The sequence below is a fragment of the Ranitomeya imitator genome, chromosome 1 (assembly GCF_032444005.1).
Source record: "Ranitomeya imitator isolate aRanImi1 chromosome 1, aRanImi1.pri, whole genome shotgun sequence".
Taxonomy (NCBI): Eukaryota; Metazoa; Chordata; class Amphibia; order Anura; family Dendrobatidae; genus Ranitomeya; species Ranitomeya imitator.
The window spans coordinates 959,559,700-959,584,552 of record NC_091282.1 but is presented as its reverse complement, the minus strand read 5'-3'; the positions used below and the strand labels follow the sequence as shown (position 1 = coordinate 959,584,552).

At 43.9% G+C, this 24,853-nt stretch overlaps 1 protein-coding gene across 2 annotated transcripts in view; it reads left to right on the top strand.

Moving 5' to 3' along the window:
• Positions 1-19,215, top strand: part of LOC138656666 (bifunctional heparan sulfate N-deacetylase/N-sulfotransferase 3-like) — an 857,911-nt gene extending 838,696 nt beyond the window's left edge. For both annotated transcript variants that reach the window (XM_069743761.1, XM_069743762.1), the window contains one exon: positions 17,298-19,215. In XM_069743761.1, the coding sequence (XP_069599862.1) occupies positions 17,298-17,417 (120 nt within the window). In that variant the 3' untranslated portion in view covers positions 17,418-19,215. The remainder of the gene's footprint in view (positions 1-17,297) is intronic.
• The last annotated feature ends 5,638 nt before the right edge of the window (positions 19,216-24,853 follow it).

Here is a 24,853-nt window from a genome sequence, read left to right as displayed (position 1 = left end):
CCCCACCATCTTAGAGAAGGGCATTGCAGTGATTGGCTTGCTGTCCGCGGCGTCACAGGGGCTATAAAGGGGCGTTCCCGCCGACCGCCATCTTACTGCTGCTGATCTGAGCTTAGGGAGAGGTTGCTGCCGCTTCGTCAGAAGCAGGGATAGCGTTAGGCAGGGTCCATTAACCACCAAACCGCTTGTGCTGTAGCGATTTCCACAGCCCAACACCACCTTCGGTGTGCAGGGACAGTGGAAGCTACATTTTTTTTTTCCTCAGCGCTGTAGCTCATTGGGCTGCCCTAGAAGGCTCCCTGATAGCTGCATTGCTGTGTGTACGCCGCTGTGCAAACCAACTGCTTTTTTCAAAGCACAAATCCTCTTGTTCCTTCCTTTCTGCACAGCTATCTTGTTTGTTTGTCCACACTTTTTATTTAATTTGTGCATCAGTCCACTCCTTATTGCTGCCTGCCATACCTGGCTGAGATTACTGCAGGGAGATAGTAATTGAAGGACAGTTCCTTTTTTTTTTTTTTTTTTTTTTTTTTTTGTGGGAGATTAAGATTGGCATTTCTGCTAGAGTGCCATCCCTGTCTGTGTCATCTCTCACTCAGTGGGCCATAGAAAGCCTATTTATTTTTTTGCTTGATTTGGGTTCTAAAATCTACCTGAAAAAATCACTACATCAATCAGTGGGAGAAAAATATTGGCCTCAGGGCTTGTGTGCCACTCCTTACTCCTGTGTGTGCCATCTCTCATTCAGTGGGCCATAGAAAGCCTATTTATTTTTTTGCTTGATTTGGGTTCCAAAATCTACCTGAAAAAATCACAACATCAATTAGTGGGAGAAAAATATTGGCCTCAGGGCTTGTGTGCCACTCCTGACTCCTGTGTGTGCCATCTCTCACTCAGTGGGCCATAGAAAGCCTATTAATTTTTTTGCTTGATTTGGGTTCTAAATTCTACCTGAAAAAATCAATAAATCAATCAGTGGGAGATTAATATTGGCCTTTGGGCTTGTGTGCCAGTCCTAAGCGTGCCATCTCTCTCTCTCAGATAGTGGGCCATAGAAAGCCTATTTATTATTTTTTTTATTGGGTTTATAAATTTTCCCTGGAAAAAAAAAAAAAAAGTGGGAGATTAATATTGGCCTCTGGGCTTGTGTGCCAGTCCTGAGCGTGCCATCTCTCTCACAAATAGTGGGCCATAGAAAGCCTATTTATTTTTTTGGTTGATTTGGGTTCTAAATTCTACCTGAAAAAATCAATAAATCAATCAGTGGGAGATAAATATTGGCCTCTGGGCTTGTGTGCCACTCCTGACTCCTGTGTGCGTCCTCTCTCACTCAGTGGGCCCTACAAAGCCTATTTTTTTTTATTTGTTTTCTAAATTCTCCCTGAAACAATCATTTTATTTTATTTTGTTTCTAAATTCTTCCTGAAAAATTCATTTTTTTGTATTTTTTTTTTCTAAAGTCTCCCTGAAAAAAAAAAAAATCAAATCAGTGGGAGATTAATATTGCCCTTTCTGCTTGTGTGCCAGTCTTGACTCCTGGGTGTGCCATCTCTCTCTCTCTCTCCAATTGTGGGCCATAGAAAGCCTATTTTTTTTTTGCTTGATTTGGGTTCCAAAATCTACCTGAAAAAATCACTAAATCAATCAGTGGGAGATAAATATTGGCCTCTGGGCTTGTGTGCCACTCCTGACTCCTGTGTGCGTCATCTCTCACTCAGTGGGCCCTACAAAGCCTATTTTTTGTTTTATTTGTTTTCTAAATTCTCCCTGAAAAAATCATTTTATTTTATTTGGTTTCTAAATTATTCCTGAAAAAATCATTTTTTTTGTATTTTTTTTTTCTAAAGTATCCCTGAAAAAAAATCAAATCAGTGGGAGATTAATATTGCCCTTTCTGCTTGTGTGCCAGTCTTGACTCCTGGGTATGCCATCTCTCTCTCTCCAATTGTGGGCCATAGAAAGCCTATTAATTTTTTTGCTTGATTTGGGTTCCAAAATCTACCTGAAAAAATCACTAAATCAATCAGTGGGAGATAAATATTGGCCTCTGGGCTTGTGTGCCACTCCTGACTCCTGTGTGCGTCCTCTCTCACTCAGTGGGCCCTACAAAGCCTATTTTTTTTTATTTGTTTTCTAAATTCTCCCTGAAACAATCATTTTATTTTATTTTGTTTCTAAATTCTTCCTGAAAAATTCATTTTTTTGTATTTTTTTTTCTAAAGTCTCCCTGAAAAAAAAAAAAAAATCAAATCAGTGGGAGATTAATATTGCCCTTTCTGCTTGTGTGCCAGTCTTGACTCCTGGGTGTGCCATCTCTCTCTCTCTCTCCAATTGTGGGCCATAGAAAGCCTATTTTTTTTTTTTTGCTTGATTTGGGTTCCAAAATCTACCTGAAAAAATAACTAAATCAATCAGTGGGAGATAAATATTGGCCTCTGGGCTTGTGTGCCACTCCTGACTCCTGTGTGCGTCATCTCTCACTCAGTGGGCCCTAGAAAGCCTATTTTTTGTTTTATTTGTTTTCTAAATTCTCCCTGAAAAAATCATTTTATTTTATTTGGTTTCTAAATTATTCCTGAAAAAATCATTTTTTTTGTATTTTTTTTTTCTAAAGTCTCCCTGAAAAAAAAAAAAAAATCAAATCAGTGGGAGATTAATTTTGCCCTTTCTGCTTGTGTGCCAGTCTTGACTCCTGGGTGTGCCATCTCTCTCTCTCTCTCCAATTGTGGGCCATAGAAAGCCTATTTTTTTTTTTGCTTGATTTGGGTTCCAAAATCTACCTGAAAAAATCACTAAATCAATCAGTGGGAGATAAATATTGGCCTCTGGGCTTGTGTGCCACTCCTGACTCCTGTGTGCGTCCTCTCTCACTCAGTGGGCCCTACAAAGCCTATTTTTTTTTATTTGTTTTCTAAATTCTCCCTGAAAAAATCATTTTATTTTATTTGGTTTCTAAATTATTCCTGAAAAAATCATTTTTTTGTATTTTTTTCTAAAGTCTCCCTGAAAAAAAAGAAAAAAAATCAAATCAGTGGGAGATTAATATTGCCCTTTCTGCTTGTGTGCCAGTCTTGACTCCTGGGTGTGCCATCTCTCTCTCTCTCTCCAATTGTAGGCCATAGAAAGCCTATTTTTTTTTTTGCTTGATTTGGGTTCCAAAATCTACCTGAAAAAATCACTAAATCAATCAGTGGGAGATAAATATTGGCCTCTGGGCTTGAGTGCCACTCCTGACTCCTGTGTGCGTCATCTCTCACTCAGTGGGCCCTAGAAAGCCTATTTTTTGTTTTATTTGTTTTCTAAATTCTCCCTGAAACAATCATTTCATTTTATTTGGTTTATTAATTCTTCCTTAAAAAATCATTTTTTTTTATTATTTTTTTTTTCTAAAGTCTCCCTTTTAAAAAAAAACAAACAAATCAGTGGGAGATTAATATTTACATTTGTGCTTCAGTGACAGTCCTGCGTGTGTGGCATCTCTCTCATTTGTTGCCACCAACAACAGAGTGTGTAACATTGTGCCTGATTTTCGTTGTGGTCTCACCCACCTGTAAAGGCGTAGCTAAATCATACTGAAGTTATAGCTCACCGTGTAAGTTGTGTGACAGCAACAAATACCGTTAGTTTGGTTACGTTTTTAAAACAATGAGGAAGTCTGGTGGAAGAGGTCGTGGCCGGGGGCGTTCATTGTCAGCTGGTAATGAGGGTAGTGGTAGTGGTGGAGCATCAGGTGGTCGTGGGAAAAAAAATATTGCACCTAAGTCTGGAGCTGTGGAGCCAGGTTCGTCGTCTGGCTACACAAGGCCTCGAACGCTCCCTTTTCTGGGAGTAGGAAAACCGCTTTTAAAGCCGGAGCAGCAAGAGCAAGTTTTGGCTTATCTTGCTGACTCAGCCTCTAGCTCTTTTGCCTCCTCTCGTGAAACTGGTAAAAGTAAAAGCAGCGCGTCGTTAGTGGATGTTCACGGTCAGGGACAAGTCGCTTCCTTGTCCTCTTCAGCAAAAACAACAACAGAGAAGAATGCAGCAGGCGACACAATGGGTTACTCCATGGAGCTCTTTACACATACCGTCCCTGGCTTAGAAAGTGAAGCAGTTAACAGTCCATGCCCATTACAAGTTGAATCTGACATGGAGTGCACTGATGCACAGCCACAGCCAGACTACTATGCTGGTCCTTTGACTCAGACCACAACATTGCCCTCGCAGGGTGCTGATCAAGAATCAGACCCTGATGAGACTATGTTGCCCCATCACGAACGCTATACCACCGACCGACACGGTGACACAGACGAAGTTGCACACGAGCTACAAGAAGAGGTAATAGATGACCCAGTTCTTGACCCCGATTGGCAGCCATTGGGGGAACAGGGTGCAGGCGGCAGCAGTTCTGAAGCGGAGGAGGAGGGGCCACAGCAGGCATCAACATCGCAACAGGTTCCATCTGCCGGGCCCGTATCTTGCCAAAAACGCGTGGCAAAGTCAAAACCTGTTGGAGGACAGCGTGGCCATCCGGTTAAAGCTCAGTCTGCAATGCCTGAAAAGGTATCCGATGCTAGAAAGAGTGCAGTCTGGCATTTTTTTAAACAACATCCAATTGATCAGCGCAAAGTCATCTGTCAAAAATGTTCAACTACCTTAAGCAGAGGGCAGAATCTGAAAAGTCTCAATACAAGTTGCATGCATAGACATTTAACCACCATGCATTTGCAAGCTTGGACTAACTACCAAACGTCCCTTAAGGTTGTAGCACCCTCGGCCAATGAAGCTAGTCATCAACGCAACATCCCTTCCGGCAGTGTAGGGCCACCATTTTCTGCACCACCTGCAGTATCTGTGCAGGTTTCTTTGCCAGGCCAAAGCAGTCAGGGTCAGGGAATCACCAGTTTCGTAGTAGGAAACACTGCATCTAGGGCACCGGCGGCAACAATACCATCTCCCACCGTCTCTCAGTCTGCCATGTCCACCGGCACCCCCGCTAGTTCCACGATCTCCAGCTCTCCAGTCCAGCTCACCCTACATGAGACTATGGTTAGAAAAAGGAAGTACTTAGCCTCGCATCCGCGTACACAGGGTTTGAACGCCCACATAGCTAGACTAATCTCGTTAGAGATGATGCCCTACCGGTTAGTTGAAAGCGAAGCTTTCAAAGCCCTGATGGACTACGCTGTACCACGCTACGAGCTACCCAGTCGACACTTTTTTTCCAGAAAAGCCATCCCAGCCCTCCACCAGCATGTTAAAGAGCGCATCGTCCATGTACTCAGGCAATCTGTGAGCACAAAGGTGCACCTGACAACAGATGCATGGACCAGTAGGCATGGCCAGGGAAGTTACGTGTCCATCACGGCACACTGGGTAAATGTGGTGGATGCAGGGTCCACAGGGGACAGCAAGTTTGGGACAGTTCTGCCTAGCCCACGGTCTAGGAAACAGTTGGCTGTAGCCATTCGCACCCCCTCCTCCTCCTCCTCGTCCTCCTGCAGAAGCGAGACCTCGTCCACAGACCGCAGTCGCACAACCACTCCATCCGCAGCTGCCACTGTTGCACACCAGGTCTCCCATTATGGGGCAGCTACTGGCAAACGTCAGCAGGCTGTATTGGCTATGAAGTGTTTGGGCGACAACAGACACACCGCTGAAGTTCTGTCCGAGTTCTTGCAGAAAGAAACGCAGTCGTGGCTGGGCACTGTAGATCTTGAGGCAGGCAAGGTAGTGAGTGATAACGGAAGGAATTTCATGGCTGCCATCTCCCTTTCCCAACTGAAACACATTCCTTGCCTGGCTCACACCTTAAACCTGGTGGTGCAGTGCTTCCTGAAAAGTTATCCGGGGTTATCCGACCTGCTCCTCAAAGTGCGTGGACTTTGCTCACATATCCGCCGTTCGCCCGTACACTCCAGCCGTATGCAGACCTATCAGCGTTCTTTGAACCTTCCCCAGCATCGCCTAATCATAGACGTTGCAACAAGGTGGAACTCAACACTGCATATGCTTCAGAGACTGTGTGAACAGAGGCGGGCTGTTATGTTTTTGTGGGAGGATACACATACACGGGCAGGCAGTAGGATGGCAGACATGGAGTTGTCAGGTGTGCAGTGGTCGAAGATTCAAGACATGTGTCAAGTCCTTCAGTGTTTTGAGGAATGCACACGGCTGGTTAGTGCAGACAACGCCATAATAAGCATGAGCATCCCCCTAATGCGTCTGCTGATGCAAAGTTTGACGCACATAAAGGATCAGGCGTCTGCAGCTGAGGAAGAGGAAAGCCTTGATGACAGTCAGCCATTGTCTGGCCAGGGCAGTGTACAGGACGAGGTAGCGGGCGAACAGGAGGAGGAGGACGAGGAGGATGATGGGGATGATTATATTTTTAATGAGGAAGCTTTTCCGGGGCCAGTGGAAATTGTTGGCGCGGCAAGGCCGGGTTCTGGTTTTTGGAGGGACACAAGTGACGTGGATTTGCCTGAAACTGCCCCTCAACCAAGCACAACCACAGATTTGAGAACTGGAACTTTGGGCCACATGGCGGATTATGCCTTACGTATCCTCAAAAGGGACACACGCATAACAAAAATGATGAACGATGACGATTACTGGTTGGCCTGCCTCCTTGATCCTCACTATAAAGGCAAATTGCAAAATATAATGCCACATGAGAACTTGGAACTAATATTAGCAACCAAACAATCAACTCTTGTTGACCGTTTGCTTCTGGCATTCCCTGCACACAGCGCCCGTGATCGTTCTAACACGAGCTGCAGGGGCCAGCAGACCAGAGGTGTTAGAGGGGCAGAAATCAGAAGTGGCGTTGGCCAGAGGGGTTTTCTGACCAGGTTGTGGAGTGATTTTGCTATGACCGCAGACAGGACAGGTACTGCAGCATCAATTCAAAGTGACAGGAGACAACATTTGCCCAGTAAGGTTACTAACTATTTTTCATCCCTTATCGACGTTCTCCCTCAACCGTCATTCCCATTTGATTACTGGGCATCAAAATTAGACACCTGGCCAGAATTGGCAGAATATGCATTGCAGGAGCTTGCTTGCCCGGCAGCTAGTGTCCTATCAGAAAGAGTATTCAGTGCTGCAGGTTCAATACTAACAGAAAAAAGGACTCATCTGGCTACCCAAAATGTAGATGATCTAACCTTCATTAAAATGAACCACAACTGGATTTCGAAATCTTTTGCCCCACCTTGCCCGGCTGACACCTAGCTTTCCTATGTAAAGGTCTTGCCTGTGGACTATTCTGAACGACTTTTCCAATCTCGTAATTTGCAGCACCTGATTGTCCAGCATCCGACATGTTAACACCTCCCTAAACGGCCAAAGTCCCCACACGGGGCCGTGGTATCGCCACTTGGCGCCAGCACCCGTGAGAGTACTGTTTGTCTGAGGAGGTGGGTGTGCCCGCTTTTGGTCGACGGCCCTGCCACTAGGTCCCTCATAGTACAATAAAGTGTCTGGCGGTGGTGGTGCGCACCCAACGTCAGACACACCGTTGTAATATGAGGGGCCCTGGGCCTGTACCGCCGGCCACAAGACAGTCCCCCCCCCAGCTCAAACAGTGCTCTACCACTTGCAAAATTTTCTCTCACAGCTCCACCAATGTTTAGTCTATGCGCTGACATCCTTCAATGCCTGGCACTGTCAATACCATTGTATTGACATTTTTCTTATGTTAGGCCTTCGAAGCCTGTCTGCGGTCACTCCTTCCACTAGGCCTCCACTGACCTGTCTACTGCTGCCCGTGTTCCCCTGGAACCAATTTTAAATTGCCTACAGCCCAATTTTTGTTATGTTAGGCCTTCGAAGCCTGTCTGCGGCCCGTTCTTTCCACTACTACTACACTGACCAGGCCACTGCTGCCCGTGTTCCCCTGGAACCAATTTTAAATTGCCTACAGCCAGCCCAATTTATTATGTTAGGGCTTCGAAGCCTGTCTGCGGTCCCTCCTTCCACTAGGCCTCCACTGACCTGTCTACTGCTGCCCGTGTTCCCCTGGAACCAATTTTAAATTGCCTACAGCCCAATTTTTGTTATGTTAGGCCTTCGAAGCCTGTCTGCGGCCCGTTCTTTCCACTACTACTACACTGACCTGGCTACTGCCGCCCGTGTTCCCCTGGAACCAATTTAAAATTGCCGACAGCAAGCCCAATTTATTATGTTAGGGCTTCGAAGCCTGTCTGCGGTCCCTCCTTCCACTAGGCCTCCACTGACCTGTCTACTGCTGCCCGTGTTCCCCTGGAACCAATTTTAAATTGCCTACAACCCAATTTTTGTTATGTTAGGCCTTCGAAGCCTGTCTGCGGCCCGTTCTTTCCACTACTACTACACTGACCTGGCTACTGCCGCCCGTGTTCCCCTGGAACCAATTTAAAATTGCCGACAGCAAGCCCAATTTATTATGTTAGGCCTTCGAAGCCTGTCTGTGGTCCCTCCTTCCACTAGGCCTCCACTGACCTGTCTACTGCTGTCCGTGTTCCCCTGGAACCAATTGTAAATTGCCTACATCCCAATTTTTGTTATGTTAGGCCTTCGAAGCCTGTCTGCGGCCCGTTCTTTCCACTACTACTACACAGACCAGGCCACTGCTGCCCGTGTTCCCCTGGAACAAATTTTAAATTGCCTACAGCCAGCCCAATTTATTATGTTAGGCCTTCGAAGCCTGTCTGCGGTCCCTCCTTCCACTAGGCCTCTACTGACCTGTCTACTGCTGCCCGTGTACCCCTTGAACCAACATCAGAAAATATAAAAATAAGTATTTTGCTTATAAAAAAGAAAATACTGGAGAGATATCAAATGCAGACATTTTAACATTAAAAACAAACACATACAACAAAAATCTGGTACAGTACTAAAAATGGCCACCAGCTACAATAACTTTCTCCTGCAAGTAGTTAACTTAAAGTTTTTTTCAATTTAAAACACAGATATGGCATCCACCGAGTGTTGTCCTGTCGCGTCTTCTTTATATTATTGCCAAGAAGATGCAAAACAATGAAAATAATAAAATCATTATTTACCAAAAAAATAGAGTAAGTCAAAACCACATTGCAAATAAACATTCATTACAAATAAAGAAGCAGGGCGCGTCCGAGGGTGAGTATATACCTAATAAGAATATAATCACCCTCGGACGCGCCCTGCTTCTTTCCGACAGCCTTCCTTACTAAGAATCAGCCCTTCCGTGGTGTAGAGAGAGGGTGTGTTGCACTCCAAGGTGTTCCCCAGGTTGCCTTTCCTGAGCTTCGATCTTCATGCTCTCGTTTAGTAGTTGTCAGAAAGTAGGCTGCATTAGGCCTACAAATTGGGTATGGGGTGGAGAGAGATGGTGTGTTACACTCCAAGGTGTTCCCCAGGTTTCCTTGCCATTGCTTCGGTCTTCCGACTCTCGTTCAGTAGTTGTAGAAAACTACACTGCATTAGGCCTACAAAATGGGTATCGGGTGGAGAGAGATGGTGTGTTACACTCCAAGGTGTTCTCCAGGTTGCCTTTCCAGAGCTTCGATCTTAATGCTCTCGTTTAGTAGTTGTTGGAAACTACACTGCATTAGGCCTCCAAATTGGCTATGGGGTGGAGACAGATGGTGTGTTACACTCCAAGGTGTTCTCCAGGTTTCCTCGCCATTGCTTCGATCTTCCGACTCTCGTTTAGTAGTTGTAGAAAACTACACTGCATTAGGCCTACAAAATGGGTATCGGGTGGAGAGAGATGGTGTGTTACACTCCAAGGTGTTCCCCAGGTTTCCTTGCCATTGCTTCGGTCTTCCGACTCTCGTTTAGTAGTTGTAGAAAACTACACTGCATTAGGCCTACAAAATGGGTATGGGGTGGAGAGAGATGGTGTGTTCCACTCCAAGGTGTTCTCCAGGTTGCCTTTCCTGAGCTTCTATCTTCAGGCTCTCGTTAAATTGTGTTTAAATGGAACAACTGCATTTGGCGTACTAGTTGGTTTGGGGCCTACTAACAGTGTCTGCCGCTCCTTGCTGTTCTCCTGGTTTCCTGTCCTGAAATTCCGTTTTCAGGCGCTCGTTAAGTAGTTGTTAATGTTAGACTGCATTTGGCCTACTAGTTGGGTTGGGGCCTACTATCGGTGTCTGCCACTCCTTGCTGTTCTCCTCCACTGAACAAAGCTGTGCCGCCTGTTTACTACGGTTGCCAATTTTGAACTGCATTTCGACTATTTACTGATTTGGGCCTACTCTCTGTGTCAGCCTCTCATTCCAGTTGTCCTCCACTGCAATGCCCCCTGGTTATTCCTGTGTTACCAATTTTGAACTGCATTTAGCCAACTTTATTCTTTGGGCCTATATCTGTGTTTCCTCCTCATCCTGCCCATTGCCCAGCCAGTGATAGATGAGTCTGCTGGTACATTGACCCATAACGCAACATTCCCCGTGCACGCTACACAACAACATTGTGACCCTGCTGAAAGTCAGGTTGCTCTTCCCGCATACCATACCACCTTACACGGGGACAAAGAGGAAGGTGCAGATGAAAGTGCAGGTTCCTTCATCAGGTGGGGGGAGGAATACTAGTTGGCGACGTCACTGGCACAGGACCTCTCATAATACGCAAAAGTGTTGCTGCCGGTGGGAGGCACCCCCGCCGTGCAAACACACCGCTGTACTTTGAGGGGCCCTGTGCCAGTGCCAATGCCAACGAGTGGGCCCCCCCTGCTTGCTCAGGTTCACAGCTCTTGCAAAGTTGAAATACTTACCTCTCCCTGCTCCACTGCCGTGACGTGGTCCAGATTTCCTGGGCCCACTAATTACTTGAACCAGCCCTACCCACCACAACTTTAGCCAAATGACCCCCAATTTCAAATGCCTTCCAATTATTATAAGGTAAATTACGCTTGACAAGCTTCATTAAGAAGAATGGATGGTTTTGACATTAAAATGGGCACTCTAGGTGTTTTCCTGGCCCCCACTCACTGCCGACTATGCTGCCCCATTGACTTGCATTGGGTTTCGTGTTTCGGTCGATCCCGACTTTACGTCATAATCGGCCGATTTCACTCGACCCGACTTTTGAGATAGTCGGGTTTCGCGAAACCCGGCTCGACTCTAAAAAGGTCAAGGTCGCTCAACTCTAGTAGTCACATAAAATAATGTTTCCTCCTGCACATGCCAAAGCTAAGAGCTTGAACTCCACCTTCCCCAATCTGTTGGCCACAGAAATGTTTATTTTCTGTGCTGTGGATACAGACAGTTTGCAAAAGCTAATGGCCGTCGCAGGCCCCCAGTACCAGTTGCCCAATTGCCATTACTTGTCTAAGAAAGCTGTGCCTGCACTACACCAAGTCACAGACAACATCACCTGTTTCTTGAAAAAATCTATGTCTGCCAGAGTGCTTTTCACCACTGACACTTGGACGAGCAAACATAGCCAAGGGTATTACATCTCGCTTACTGGGCACTGGGTGACTTTGCTGGCTGTGAGGGCTAGAGGGCAAGGGGCTGCCCCAGGAATCCCCAAGGCTTCTGGGACAAACCTCTGTATCTAACACTTCCTCCACTGCTTATGCCTCCCCACCTCTTCTAGGGACTCCACCTTAATGAGACACATGTTCCAACAGTGCAGAGAGAATCCCCTCCACCTCCATACTGCGCAGTGAGGGCTAACCAAAATCAGGCAGTATTTAAATTAATATGCCTTGGTGATAACAGTCACACAACTCAAGAGTTTTGGACAGCTATCCAGACGGAGTTTGAGTAAAGGCTGTATCCAGGGAAGGCCATGTGTGATAACTGTGTGAAACTGGTGGCGGCCCTACGCCAGGGCAATCTTACACAAGTGCCTTGCATGGATCACATCCATAACCTGGTGGTTCAGCAGTTTCTCCACCACTATCCTGATCTGGATGTGCTGCTGCAGAAAGCACGGTCACTGAGTGCTCACTTTTGCTGTTCGCACCCCGCAGGGCTTTGACTTGCATCGCCACAGAGGTGTTTCAGCCTACCAGTTAATTGTTTGATATGCGATGTGCCGACACAGTGGAATTCCACTCTGCACATGCTGCAGCGACTGTGGTAGCAGCAGTGGGCCATAGTGCAAAATGTTCTTTTGCATACCTGGGCCAATGCAGTACGCATGTGGTGAATATCATGCTTGCCAAATGGACACAGAAGAAGGACTGTGAGAGGAGGTGGTGGTCCCAGAGAAAGAGTTGGAAGCAGAGTAGGATGCGGAAGGGATAACAATATCTCAAATTTCTGGACTGTCGTCATATAGGCGGATGCCATGAGATGGTGGCTTACAAAAATCAAGGTGGCACATGGTACCCGACAAACTGTTAGTGAAGATGCAGGAGCCGAGGAACAAATTGAGAAGGACAAGGTGATGAACGCACAATATGCCATAATCAGCATTACTAGTCCGGTCATCTATATATTGGAGCACACTTTGAATAGGCTGCAGGAGGAGGTGGTGGTCTTAGAGGAAGAGGTTGAAGCAGAGGAGGATGCAAAAGGTATAACAATATCTCTAAGTTCCGGACTGTCAACACACAGGCAGGTGCCATGCGAGGGTGGATTGCAGCGATTGAGGGAGTTCACAGTTCTAGACAAACTGTTAGTGAAGGTGCAGGATCTGAGGAACAAATGGAAGAGGTCGAGGAGGAAGAGGTGATGGGCGCGCTTACGAAGTAAGCAAGCTTGAGTGTTGCTCAGCCAACAACACACTATGGACTTGTACCTCATGGCAGTGATTGAAACATGAGCACTTCATGCTGCACTATCTGCAAAATAATGCCCATATTCTTAGGGTTAGAAATAGTGCTGACTAGTGGGTTGCCACTCTGTTAGATCCACGGTACAAGAGTTAATTTTGCTAAGTGCTTCTTCCTCTGGAAAGAGATATGTTCATGCTGGAGTATCGAAACACTCTTGAAGACAATCTTAAGAGTGGTTTTCCCCAAGACATCAGTGAGACACATCGTATGCATCGCAGTTATAGACTTCCAACCCCGGGAAAGTTGAGTCGTCAACACAAAAACATTAGCAGCGGCAGAAGCAGTGTAAGTGTCAGAAGCAATTTCTGTGAGTCATTTCACACATTTGTTAGATCAGCCTGAGCACCAGCAGAACAGAAAACAAGTCTGACACGTTGTGAAAGACTGGAGAGGATGGTGCAGGAGTATCTGGAGCGCAATATCAATGCCATTACGTTGAGTTTGGAACCTTTTTCTTTTTGGTCTTCGAAAATGGAAGAGTGGCCTGAGCACACCTGTCACGCCTTTGAGGTTTTGCCATGCCCAGCAGCCTGCTTTCTCCCATAATGTGTCTTCAGCGCTGCTGGTGTTGTCCTGATGGATAAGGGCATCTGGCTGTCCCCTGAAAGTATAGACCACCTAACTTTCATCAAGATGAACATGTCATGGATTTGGCAATGACTTTTATCTCAGACGGGGCACACTGGGCAGTGATGTCTTTTTAGTGTTCTGCATTGATCTCAGGTTATTGCAGCCTATGACACCTTTGTCATGGCTTCTGTGCCTGCTGTTGCTACTGCTGTTGATGTTACAAACTATTTTTTGAAATGCAGAGACTGCAAGTTGGGTCTCCATCTGGTGTTTTTTCTGTAGTGGAAGTAATGTCAGAGCCCCAATATACTATTTCTACTCTGGGGAAATTGGTGCCATTTGATTGGTGTGTGGCAATAATTTTTGGAAATGTGAAGACTCTAAGTTGGGTCTCCATCTTTTGGTTTGCCTCTTTTGGAAGGGGTGTCAGAACCCCATTATACTATTTCTACTCTGAGGAAAATCGATGCCACTTTAGTAATGTGTGTATCAATATTTTTTTTTAAATGATTGGACTTCACGTTGGGTCTCCTTTATGTGTGTTGCCTATACCAGTAGGTCTCCCAGACGGCAGGCTTGCACTTACTTTCAGTTAGCTACTTGTGTTACTATCCTTAAATGTTTCTAACAAAAGTAGATATGAAGCTGATATTTGTGGCACCTGAGTGTGGTTGAGAAGAAAAGCAGTTTGAGCTGTTGCATAAGATATCAGGGCTCCCAGTACAGCAGTTTTTACATTGGTCCCTCACCCACCTCGTCTTAATTTAAACTTAAATTCAAAGCTCTAAATACTGGCCCAGACCCTGATACCTCATGCATGGGCCATGGCTGACTACTTCCGTGCCATTATAAAAGGTTTTACTATGGGTCAATTGATCAGTCAACTACCCGTGTTACTTTTCTTACATTTTTCTGCCAAAAGTACTGACACTGATGTTTGTGCCATCTGAGTGTGGCCGTATAAAAAAAAAAATGGAGGTGTTGCATGAGGTATCAGTGTTCCCAGCTAAGAAGGACACTGCTCCCTTAACCACCAGGTCCTCATTGAAACTTCAATTCAAATCAGTAAATGCTGGCCCAGACCCTGATACCTCATGTATGGCCCATGGCTGACTGCTGCTGTGCCATTATCAAATTTCTACTCTGGGTCAATTGATGCCACTTTTCCTTGGTGTCTGCCCCTAATTTTTGGAAATGTTTGGACTCCAAGTTGAATCTCCTTTATCTGTTTTGCCAGACCTCTCAGAGCACCAGGCATACACCTATCACTCATCAATACTTAAGAAATGCTGGTCCAAGCCCTGTCCCATGTATCCATGCTGCGCAGTCATACTATTTGTACCCCGGGTAAATTGATGCTGCTTTTCCTGGTATCTTCCCCTAATTTGAGCTGTTTTAGTAGCATTTTGGCCCCCCTGACGAAGCGTCTATGCGTTTGGTTTTGCCTCCCATTGAATTCAATAGGGTCCGGATATGTTCGACAAACATCAGAATGATGAGGTTCGCTCATCTCTAAAAAAGAGTACCCATCTGTTAACATATAGTTAACCGTCAAAGAAGTACTATGATAGTACAACTATTGTATGCAGAACAATCTATTTCCGAGTGGACCAATAATTCAGTAGGTGACATTTCATCATAATTTACATAATTAGCAAGAAACTGAACAACTTTCTTAGCAGCGTGGTGTTACAATAATGGTCTTGTTTCGTGTTACTTTCTCCATGGGTGTTGAAAATCTAGACATTTCTATAATTATATCCATGTGTTATGTATAATGCTGTCATGGCAATTACCTGACTTACACAAGCCTTTAGGTAATTTGAGTAGACTAAATTTTTAATGAAGTGTTCTGCAATAAAAAAAAAATGTGTTCTCCCTGCACGCTACTAATGTTACTGGTAGTTTCCATTTTTATTAAATGAAACGTTGATCTTTAGCATGAAATGATTGAGCTTTTGGTTTATGATTCTGATTTCTAAAGTTAATCATCTGCTTAATTTACACATTATAATAATTAGAGCTGCTCCTCGTATACTCATTATAAGGGGATGCAAAATCTAGAAAAGTAGATAAAATGTCTGAAATCTCCCAGCTAACAATTACTGGCTGCTATCCAAAGTGATGTGCTCTTTACAAGGTACTGTCATTTGCAGAAGTAATGTGGATTTCTGAAATGAGGGGGCTGGGATTAAAAAACGCAAAGAATTATCCATTTTGGCAAAATTCGGCATCTTTTGAATATATTACACTTTCAGGTTCACAGCAGATCTTGCCAAACTAGTAAGTAAATGTATTTTTTTTACGTTAAAGGGAACCTGTCACCAAGTTTTTGGCATGTAATCTGAGACCAGCGTGATGTTAAGGCAGATACCCTAATTCCACTGATCTGTCACTTAATGGACTGCTTGTTGTAGCTTTGATATAATCACTTTTTTATCAGCAGGAGATTATTACTAGAAGACTAGTCAATCTACTGTCAAGTAGACCTCCATATTCAAGAGCTCTATGTAATCCTAGCCCCACCACTGATTGACAGTTTTCTGCCTATGCACAGTGTTAACAGTAAGCTGCCAATCAGTGGTGTGGGTGGGGTTATACAAAATAAAACATTATGAAAACTGGTAGGTTTTATCAAAACTGCATCAAACAACTTAGTACTTGATATATTACTATAATCAGGGTCTCTGCCTCTACATTATGCTGCTCTCAGATGGGATAGCAAAAATCTAGTGACAGATTTGTTTTCAAGAGAACCTGTTACTTTTTTTGGAGTAGGTTCATATAGGTTTTGTTGAGTACTGTATATTGATACTGCTGAAAGCTGCTTTGTGTGATGAATATTTGGTTTCTCTGTGGACTGAGGTTAAACTGCCATAAATGATAGAAATGTCAGCAGAGCCATTGAAATTAGCTGAAAAATTCTTGTATGTGGAGGTCTTCAAAGTAAGTCAGATATTGGGACAAAGATGTGTCTGGTAGCTGCTTATTTCCCCCTCCAAACTGAAGCAAACATGCACGCTCAGCCATGATGATCATGCATGTCTTTGGTAGAGCCAGTAGAAATAGACGGTGGCCAAATGGACACTCAGGTGACAGCTATCTCATGTGCATGATGAGGAATCAATTATTAACATATGATATGTGCCATTTAGACTACTTTAACACTAGCGTCGGAATCTCCCCGTCGCAATGCGTCGGGCAGAGATTCCGACGCTAGCGTTTAACGCACTGCACAACGGAGGCAGCGGATGCATTTCTCCGGCGCATCCGCTGCCCCATTGTGAGGTGCGGGGAGGTGGGGGCGGAGTTCCGGCCGCGCATGCGCGGTCGGAAAAAGCGGTCCGTCAGGAGCAAAAAACGTTACATGTAGCGTTTTTTGCTCCCGATGGTCCGTGGCAATCCGTCGCAATGCGTCGTCAATACAAGTCTATGGGGAAAAACGCATTCTGCAAGCACTTTTGCAGGATGCGTTTTTTCTGCAAAACGACGCATTGTGATAGATTGCAGTTAACGCTAGTGTGAAAGTAGCCTTAGCTGCCAACACTAATTCCATACTTCTAAATATACCATATATTTGGAGTTAAGGGGTCACACAAATTGTGTATATGTAGTCTGTCACTATGTAGACACAGGAGTACATGTAATTTGCATACCCAAAATATCAGGGTATTGTTCAGTCAGTCTATTTCCAGAGTTGTACTGAAACCCTATTAAAACGGAGAGGCAGTGTGCATGACCAATCTCTACTCCATTCATTACCGACGGACATGCTGGAAAAAGCCAAGTGTTGCACTCCATAGGGAGTGAGTGAAGCAGTGGTTGAGCATGCACACCGCCATTCCGTTCTAGCAGGGATAGAAGTGCCCCGTTCTGCCGATCGGTGTGATCCACTATCAATACGCCATCACCTAGACTTCTTTTCACCGGACATCCCCTTTAATGTATATTTGATAATATCTAATAAGTATATATTATTTCCTTTCAGTGCAGAACCTTCTTGTCAAGCTATTACCAAGATCACAATGTGGAATTATCAAAACTTTTACACAGACTGGGTCAACCTCTTCCTTCATGGCTGAGACAAGAACTGCAGAAAATCAGATAGCACAGAGACGGGCGAACCCTTCATTGTTCAGCATCTCTTCACTTATGTAATAAATACACGATGGGAGGAATACCAGACATTCCCTGTTCTCCATATGCCGGCATGTGGATTCCATCACACTCTCGTGGAGGACAATGGCAGGTGATAGGCGTCATCCTCGCCCAGCGCGAACTCTATCATGGATATGACGGGTTGATGCAATGTTGGTGGTAATGTCTAATCATTTAAAAAGTAAATAAAACATTTGATCATCTGATTTTACAATAAATATTTTTTTATGTTAATGAAAACTTATGTCACATATTGATGATTAACTTGTTTTTCTATATGATACATGCTGATACTATGGGTACATTAATCGAGCATGTTGAATGCTGCTACTTCATTTGTTATACCAAACTGGATATTTCATTAAAGGGGTTGTCCACTTTTGTGGACAATTTCATTTGGCTACTTATAGAGTAAAAGTCATTTTAATTTTTATTTCATAAATCAATAGTACACATGGAAATAAGTAACTTTGTAAAATATCTTATCAGAGGGATCTGCTTCTTTCTCCACCCTGGATGAGCTTTCACTCAATTCACGAGTAAAAGCTGTATTCATTGAAGACAGATTATTCTATTACGGAGATATGAGATGGCAATTGGTGCTTTTAAAACGCTATGGAGAAGAACTGGGGAAGAATGGAAAGGCTAGTGGCAGAGAGTCAATTTTCTGCAAGTTCTCCTGAAACACTACTTTCCTAGAACTTTATGAGCACTAACTGTCATCTCTGATCTCACTAATGGGAAAATCTGTATTCGCTGAAGACAGAATTTACCTGTGAATTGAGAAATTTGATCATTTCAGGATATAGTAGAATAAATTCTAAAAGTGATTTACTTTCACGTGTGCTATTGATTTATAAAAAAAAAACTGTTACTCTTTAATTGCATGTATTTTGGGCTAAAAATTATGTTTTCAATTTGGTGTCCTTAAAAATTTTGCACTGTTTTACTTGTACTTCATCTTTGCTTCCCTGCACATTAAACTTTCATGTGGTCTGTGGTTATGTAAATCATTCAGCTGCGGCGATGAAAACTAAAACTCCGAGCACTTACAAATACTCGGAGGACACCCGAGCGTGCTCGGGAAATCTCGAGTAACGAGTATACTCGCTCATCACTAACATACACATTTATAATGAAAACAAATTACAAAAATATTTTTTAGCCGAAAAATGCATGCATTTAACTAAAAGAAAAAATATTCTCCAAACATGGACAACCCCTTGAAGTGTTCCTACTGCCAGTATTATGCAAGACAATACAATTTTTATAAACAATTTAACAGGGTTGTACAGTTAAGTAAAAAAAAATGTGAACATCTTAAAATGATAAAATATAATAAAAAATCAGTACTTACCTGACCATTTCCTTGCACAGAAAGATGACCACTGCAACTAATCTTTGGCCGCAGTGGTTACTCGCTCCTACCGAAAATTGCTTACAGCATGATCACATGTCTGTGCGGGGATGACACTACTGGAGCAGAAAATACAGAGACTGTGGTGGGAATGGCAGGTGTGTCTGAATTTTTTACTATTTTATGCCATTTTTAGCCTTTTGAAAGAAAATACTTAGCAGGACGACGACGACGAAAAAAGTGACCGTTCTTATGTATCATAAAAATGTACAAGCTGTTTAAAGACAAGTGATTTCTATCCATTATTATGCAGTCATAGAAATTGTTTTGTATCATATTTGCACACTAGATACTCTTGAAATTAAACCTATCTTCCTTAACTCCCTGAGAATTGGCTCCGCATTCTTTATTTGCACTTAAATACAAAAAAATTGTTTAATCGTGATACTCATAAGGATTTAAAAAATATGTATCATCTTTCTTTCTCGTCTATGTTTCTATGGTACACTGGTCATTTATTAAACAGGGTTGTCTGCTTAAGAACATTTCTGTTTTTTAGTAGGGTCCCCTAAAAGGCTGATCCCCCCAACTGACTGTAGAGAATGTGGATGGGAGGAGGTGGGGGATTGTGTTCAGTTTCCCTGATGCACAGAAATTAAACTGTTTTCCTTTAAATAATTGAGTCATACTTCTGGATGGCCTCCACAGATCCCCATAATGGTGGCCCACATGCTTCTCCTACAAGGGAATGAACATTGATCACCTTGCCCCCTTTTCCCTGACATGCTGTTATGGTTTTTGCTTTGAACTCGGAGGCACCATGGAAGGCATGAAATGATGACGTCTTCGCGCCTGCTGTGTTGAGACGCTCAAGTCGTACAGGCTACAGGCTAGAATTGTGGAAAATTGAGTCTGTCGTAGCTGTTTTTTGTTCTGACGTGCACATTATACCACAGGTAAATCATGCCCTATTATAGTTACACTTAATTCCATTCATTTGCCAGTTTTAGTAGTTTCCTCACACAAAGATGGTATAGTTACTGTGTATTTCTAGGTTGTCTTCATATGATATATAGTTTTTTAGCCATTCATTATATTGGCTCAAACCATAGTCACTGTTTATTTGTCTTTTTCCAGTTCTTATACCTTATCGCAAGCAACTGGCATTGATATTTGGTATTTTTCAAATCCCTTCTTTTTGTATTTGGAACTGTTAGTTATGGATTTATATAGGGCTGCTACTTTCTTAGAATAAGCTTGTGCTTTGCTGTGGCCTATGGCATTGTGCTCCCCCGTTTTATGACTCAGTATCTTTCGTAATTATATATATATATAATTTTCTTTTGGTAACATTTTGTGAATCAAATTTAGTTTTTTTTAAGGGGTACTCTACCCAATCAAATATGGGTATAAATATTTGGACATTAATGTGTGACTTATATAAACACTTGTGTAATATTGCAGAAATGGTGTATATGGCAAGAGTAGTGAAAGTAACACCTGACACCAGAATGTCTGAGGACAGGGAAAAGAGTCAGGTACCAGACACCGCTTGGGCAAGGGGAAAATCTGATATGGGTCGGCTGCCCATTCCCCCTGTCATGATAAATCAAGAGAAGTAATCACTCCTCTTTGGTTAAGGCAATACCCCTTAAGTCTAGTCAAATCAATGGCCCTGAGCAGGAATATTAAAGAGTATGTTAAGGCAGGGGTTCTAGTGCAGAGATATTCCCCCTGCAACACCCCTTTGTACCCCATTAAGAAAAAAAAAATGACCCAAGGGTTCCCCTGACACTTACAGAATGGTTCATGACTAACGAGCTATTAATGATGTTACAGTGAGTGTGACCTCAACTGTCCCTAATACACACACCGTACGGTCACAAATCCCAGCGACATCCAAATGTTTCACAGTTATTGATTTGGCAAATGCATTCTTCTCTGTACCACTGCACTCTGACTGTCAGTATCTTTTGTCTTTCACTCACGAAGGTAAACAATACTGTAGGACGGTCCTCCCACAAAGGGGGAAAGAACTCCCCAACCATCTATTCAACAGCGATGGTAGGGATTCTTGAGCAGTGGCAACCACCTCATCCACAGATTGTACTATTACAGTACATGGATGACCTCTTGCTCTGCTGCCCGGACCAGATGTCCGGAAGCTACAGTTTCCTTGCTGTGTTTTTTTTTTTGGCAGAAAAGGGTTGCAGAGTCTCACGTGATTGCAAACAAAAGGTGACATTTTTAGGACATTGTATTGCTGAAGGTAAAAGACACCTGACTGAAGACAGAAAACAGGCAATACAAATCTCCATTTACCCAGGTCACACCAGCATCTACGCACTTTTCTAGGTTTGGTGACCTACTGTAGGCCTTGGATAAGGTCTGCTTCATAAATGATGCACCCACTCTATGACTGTTTGCCATCAGACCCCTACAATCTCACTCAAGAAGCAATTGATTTCTTCCACTCTCTCAAGCTGCTCATTGTGTCAGACATTCCAAACTATGATCAGCCATTTTTCATATTTTGCACAGAGCAGGGTGGACATGCTACCGCAGTACTGACACTACAACATGGAGAGAAACAGAGACCGATAGCTTACTACTTAGCACAATTAGACCCCATGATTAGAGGGTCTTCTACATGTGTACATGCTGTAAGAGCTGCTGCATTACTGAAAGGCATGTGAGATCACACTGACTTTTTCTTTTTGACAATTTGTTCCCCACGTGACATTAATGCCATACTCGTACAAGTTCAACCAAAATACCTGTACCCGGGCCTCCCATGGATAGGCAGATCAGACAGATCAGACTTGAATGTGCTCTAATACTAATTCCTGAATATGTCACCCTCAAAAGACGTAATGTTCTGAATCCAGCCACTCATCTGCCTGTGGATTCAGAAAAGGGGGAATTGGTGACAGCATTGGCAGGTGGGAAAGAGAACATGACATGACGTTGACATGACGCACGAACATGACTGCATAGGAACTGATGAGTCAGGAGACAGTGGGTTTTACATATGTTCGTGGGAAGAAAAAAACCTGTTCCTAATGCATATTTTGAGGTTTTTTATTTTTGTAGATGGCTCCAGATACCACCAGAATGGGCGACTCTACATTGGATATGCAGTAGTATCCTCACATGAGGTAATCCGAGCTGAACCACTCGCTCCTCACATGATGGTGCAGGAGGCAGAGTTGAAGGCACTCACTGAAGCGTGTAGAGCTGCTGCAGATAAAGTCGCTAACAGTTACACAGATTCAAGTTGTGCATGGGGAATATCCCATGATTATTGCCCTATTTGGAGAAGCAGAACGTTTCTTACATCAGCCGGTAAGCCCATTAAAATTGCAGAGCTGGTGAAACAATTAGTGGAGGCATTGACGTTATCAGTCCAGGTTGGCATCGTCAAGGTAAAAAGCACACACGGACGGTGACTCTGTGGAGGAAAAGGGCAACAGAAGGACGGACGAGGCTGCTAAAGTAGCAGCAAGGCAGCCTAGGGAGCAGTGGACGGTGGCGTGGAGTCAGCGTATTCCAGCCAAACTGAGCCTAGATGTCCTGAAATCCCTCCAGCTGCCCAAACAGAGAAGGAACACTGAGAGAATGGGAGCTAAGCTGAACTCAGAAAGAGTATGGGAGAATCAGGATAAATCGTATATACCAAGATCCCTGCTCCCAATCATGGCGCAAGCAACACAAGATGCCTTCTGGATCGCTCCTGGTTTCATTTACGCAGCCGCAAAGCTCGTACGGTCATGCCTCATCTGTGCACAGCACAACCCAGGTAAAACAGTAAAAATCCCTAAGAAAGCGACACCCAGGCCTCTCTACCCGACACCCAGGCCTCTCTACCCGTTTCAGAGACTGCAGACTGGCTACATACAGCTACCGAAGGTAGGAGTGTGTGAAAAATATCCTAGTATGTGTAGATCTCTTCTCTGGTTGGCAGGAAGCCTATTTTTGTAAAATGTGCAAATACTAAAGCAACTGCAGACAAACTAATGAAAAAAACTGATCAGGTATGGTGTCCTAGAAACCATAGACAGCGATAGGGACACACACTTCACGGGAAAAATAATGAGGGAAGTCATGCAGGTCCTGTGAGTATAGCAAGCATATCATGCACCATATAGACCACAAAGTAGTGGGAAAGTGATGAGACTAAATGGGACACTTAAACTGGAAAATCAAAGGCCATGGCAGACAAAGGAAAGAGCGGGGTAGAGTGCTTGTCTCTTGTACTCTTTTCAGTCACACACACTCCAAATAGAAAGACAGGCTTGTGTCCTTTTGAAGTCCTGTTTAGTAGTTTGCCAGAGGCTGGTCTGTACTTCCCACAGGTGCTACAAAAGCAACACGGTGCTATGACAGCCCATGTCCAGGCCTTGCAGAAAAGAATTAATGTGGTGCATAAACATGTGTTTTCATCCATTCCAGATACTAATGCCAGTGCAGACGTATATCAGCTGAATCCAGCTGATTGGTGGTCATACACAGACACGTGAGAAGGAGCCTAGATCCACGGTTTGACAGCCCGTTTTAAAGTCCAGCTGACCACATTCACCTCAGGGAAACTTGAGGGAAAGCCCACCTGGATCCATGCCAGTCACTGCAAAAAGATCTTTTCGCCAGCAGAATGACTGTTGTCCTAATCACCTTGCTGGCTGTGGTAGGATGTTTGCACCTTACAGAGACACTGGATAAACAAACTTATTCAACATCTTGCTTTTCTTATAAAAGACGCGGAAGGACAAAAACTGCTGGACTGTTGGATCTGTGCACCCAGCCCAGTATCTGCAAGGACTATGCTGTACTTAGCCTTACCCCAGGACCCAAGGAAGGTATTAACACCCCACTGCATGCACAAGTGAGACTTGGACTCAGATTTTCGTGGTTCCTTAAGGCTCTTAATGAGACTAATACAATATAGAGACTCCTTTTTAAATCCAGCCAATTGGCTTAGCGGCCTAGCGGATGGATTATTTTTGGTATTTTACAGACTTGTATGCAAATTTTGTTGCTTTGCTTATTGTTTTATGTAGCCGTAAAAGCGCTAATATATATATTACCTAAGCTATGGAATAATGTAGGTGTAGAAAAAAATCTAAGGCTGAACCTTCTGTAGTATATCATAGGCCCCGTGTAGCCACTGCTGATGGGGGAGGTGAGTGTCCACACTGAGGGTGGATGGGTGAAGCAGGTAGGAAGTCCCCTTGTGGGTACTAGACCCATGAGACAGTAGCTCCTTTGTGGACATCAGCTGACCCCGTAGCAGAGGTTATACCATTTACAAAAGGGGGAAATTGATATAGAAGGGTTAATAGTTTGCCTTTAACTACCTTGCCTTTAAGTGCCTTTTGCCTTTAAGTGTTAGAATTACTAGAATCTGTTGACTCAGTAGTCTGACGGTCTCCTCTTCAAGGAGACTGTACTTCTTATCATGTATGTTCCCAATAGTCAGTCACAACATGCTCCGGGTACGTGAGAGAATAAAGGTCAGTATGACCCTGGGTGATGATGGGGGCTACATGAGTTACATTGAAATGCATAATGTGTAAATGGTATAAAATATTGCTTCTTGCTCTTTTACTTCAGATAAAAGTGACTTGCTCACAGGATATGTGTGAGGTGTCTTTTTGTCTCCAAGCGCGCTTGTAAAATGACGGGCGTAACTCCACAATTTGGTCTCACTGGTGATCTGTAAGCTGACATTTGGGTCAGAATGAAAAACAGCTATTACAGTTTTGGCCAAAACTGTTATAGCTGTTTTTCATTCTGATCCAAATGTCAGCTGACAGATCACCAGTGAGGGCCAAATTGTGGAGTTACGCCCGTCATTTTACAAGCGCGCTTGGAGACAAAAAGACACCTCACACATATCCTGTGAGCAAGTCACTTTTATCTGAAGTAATAGAGCAAGAAAGCAATATTTTATACCATTTACAACAAATGTAATTCTCAATGCAATTCATGTAGCCCCCACCACCACCCAGGGTCATACTGACCTTTAATCT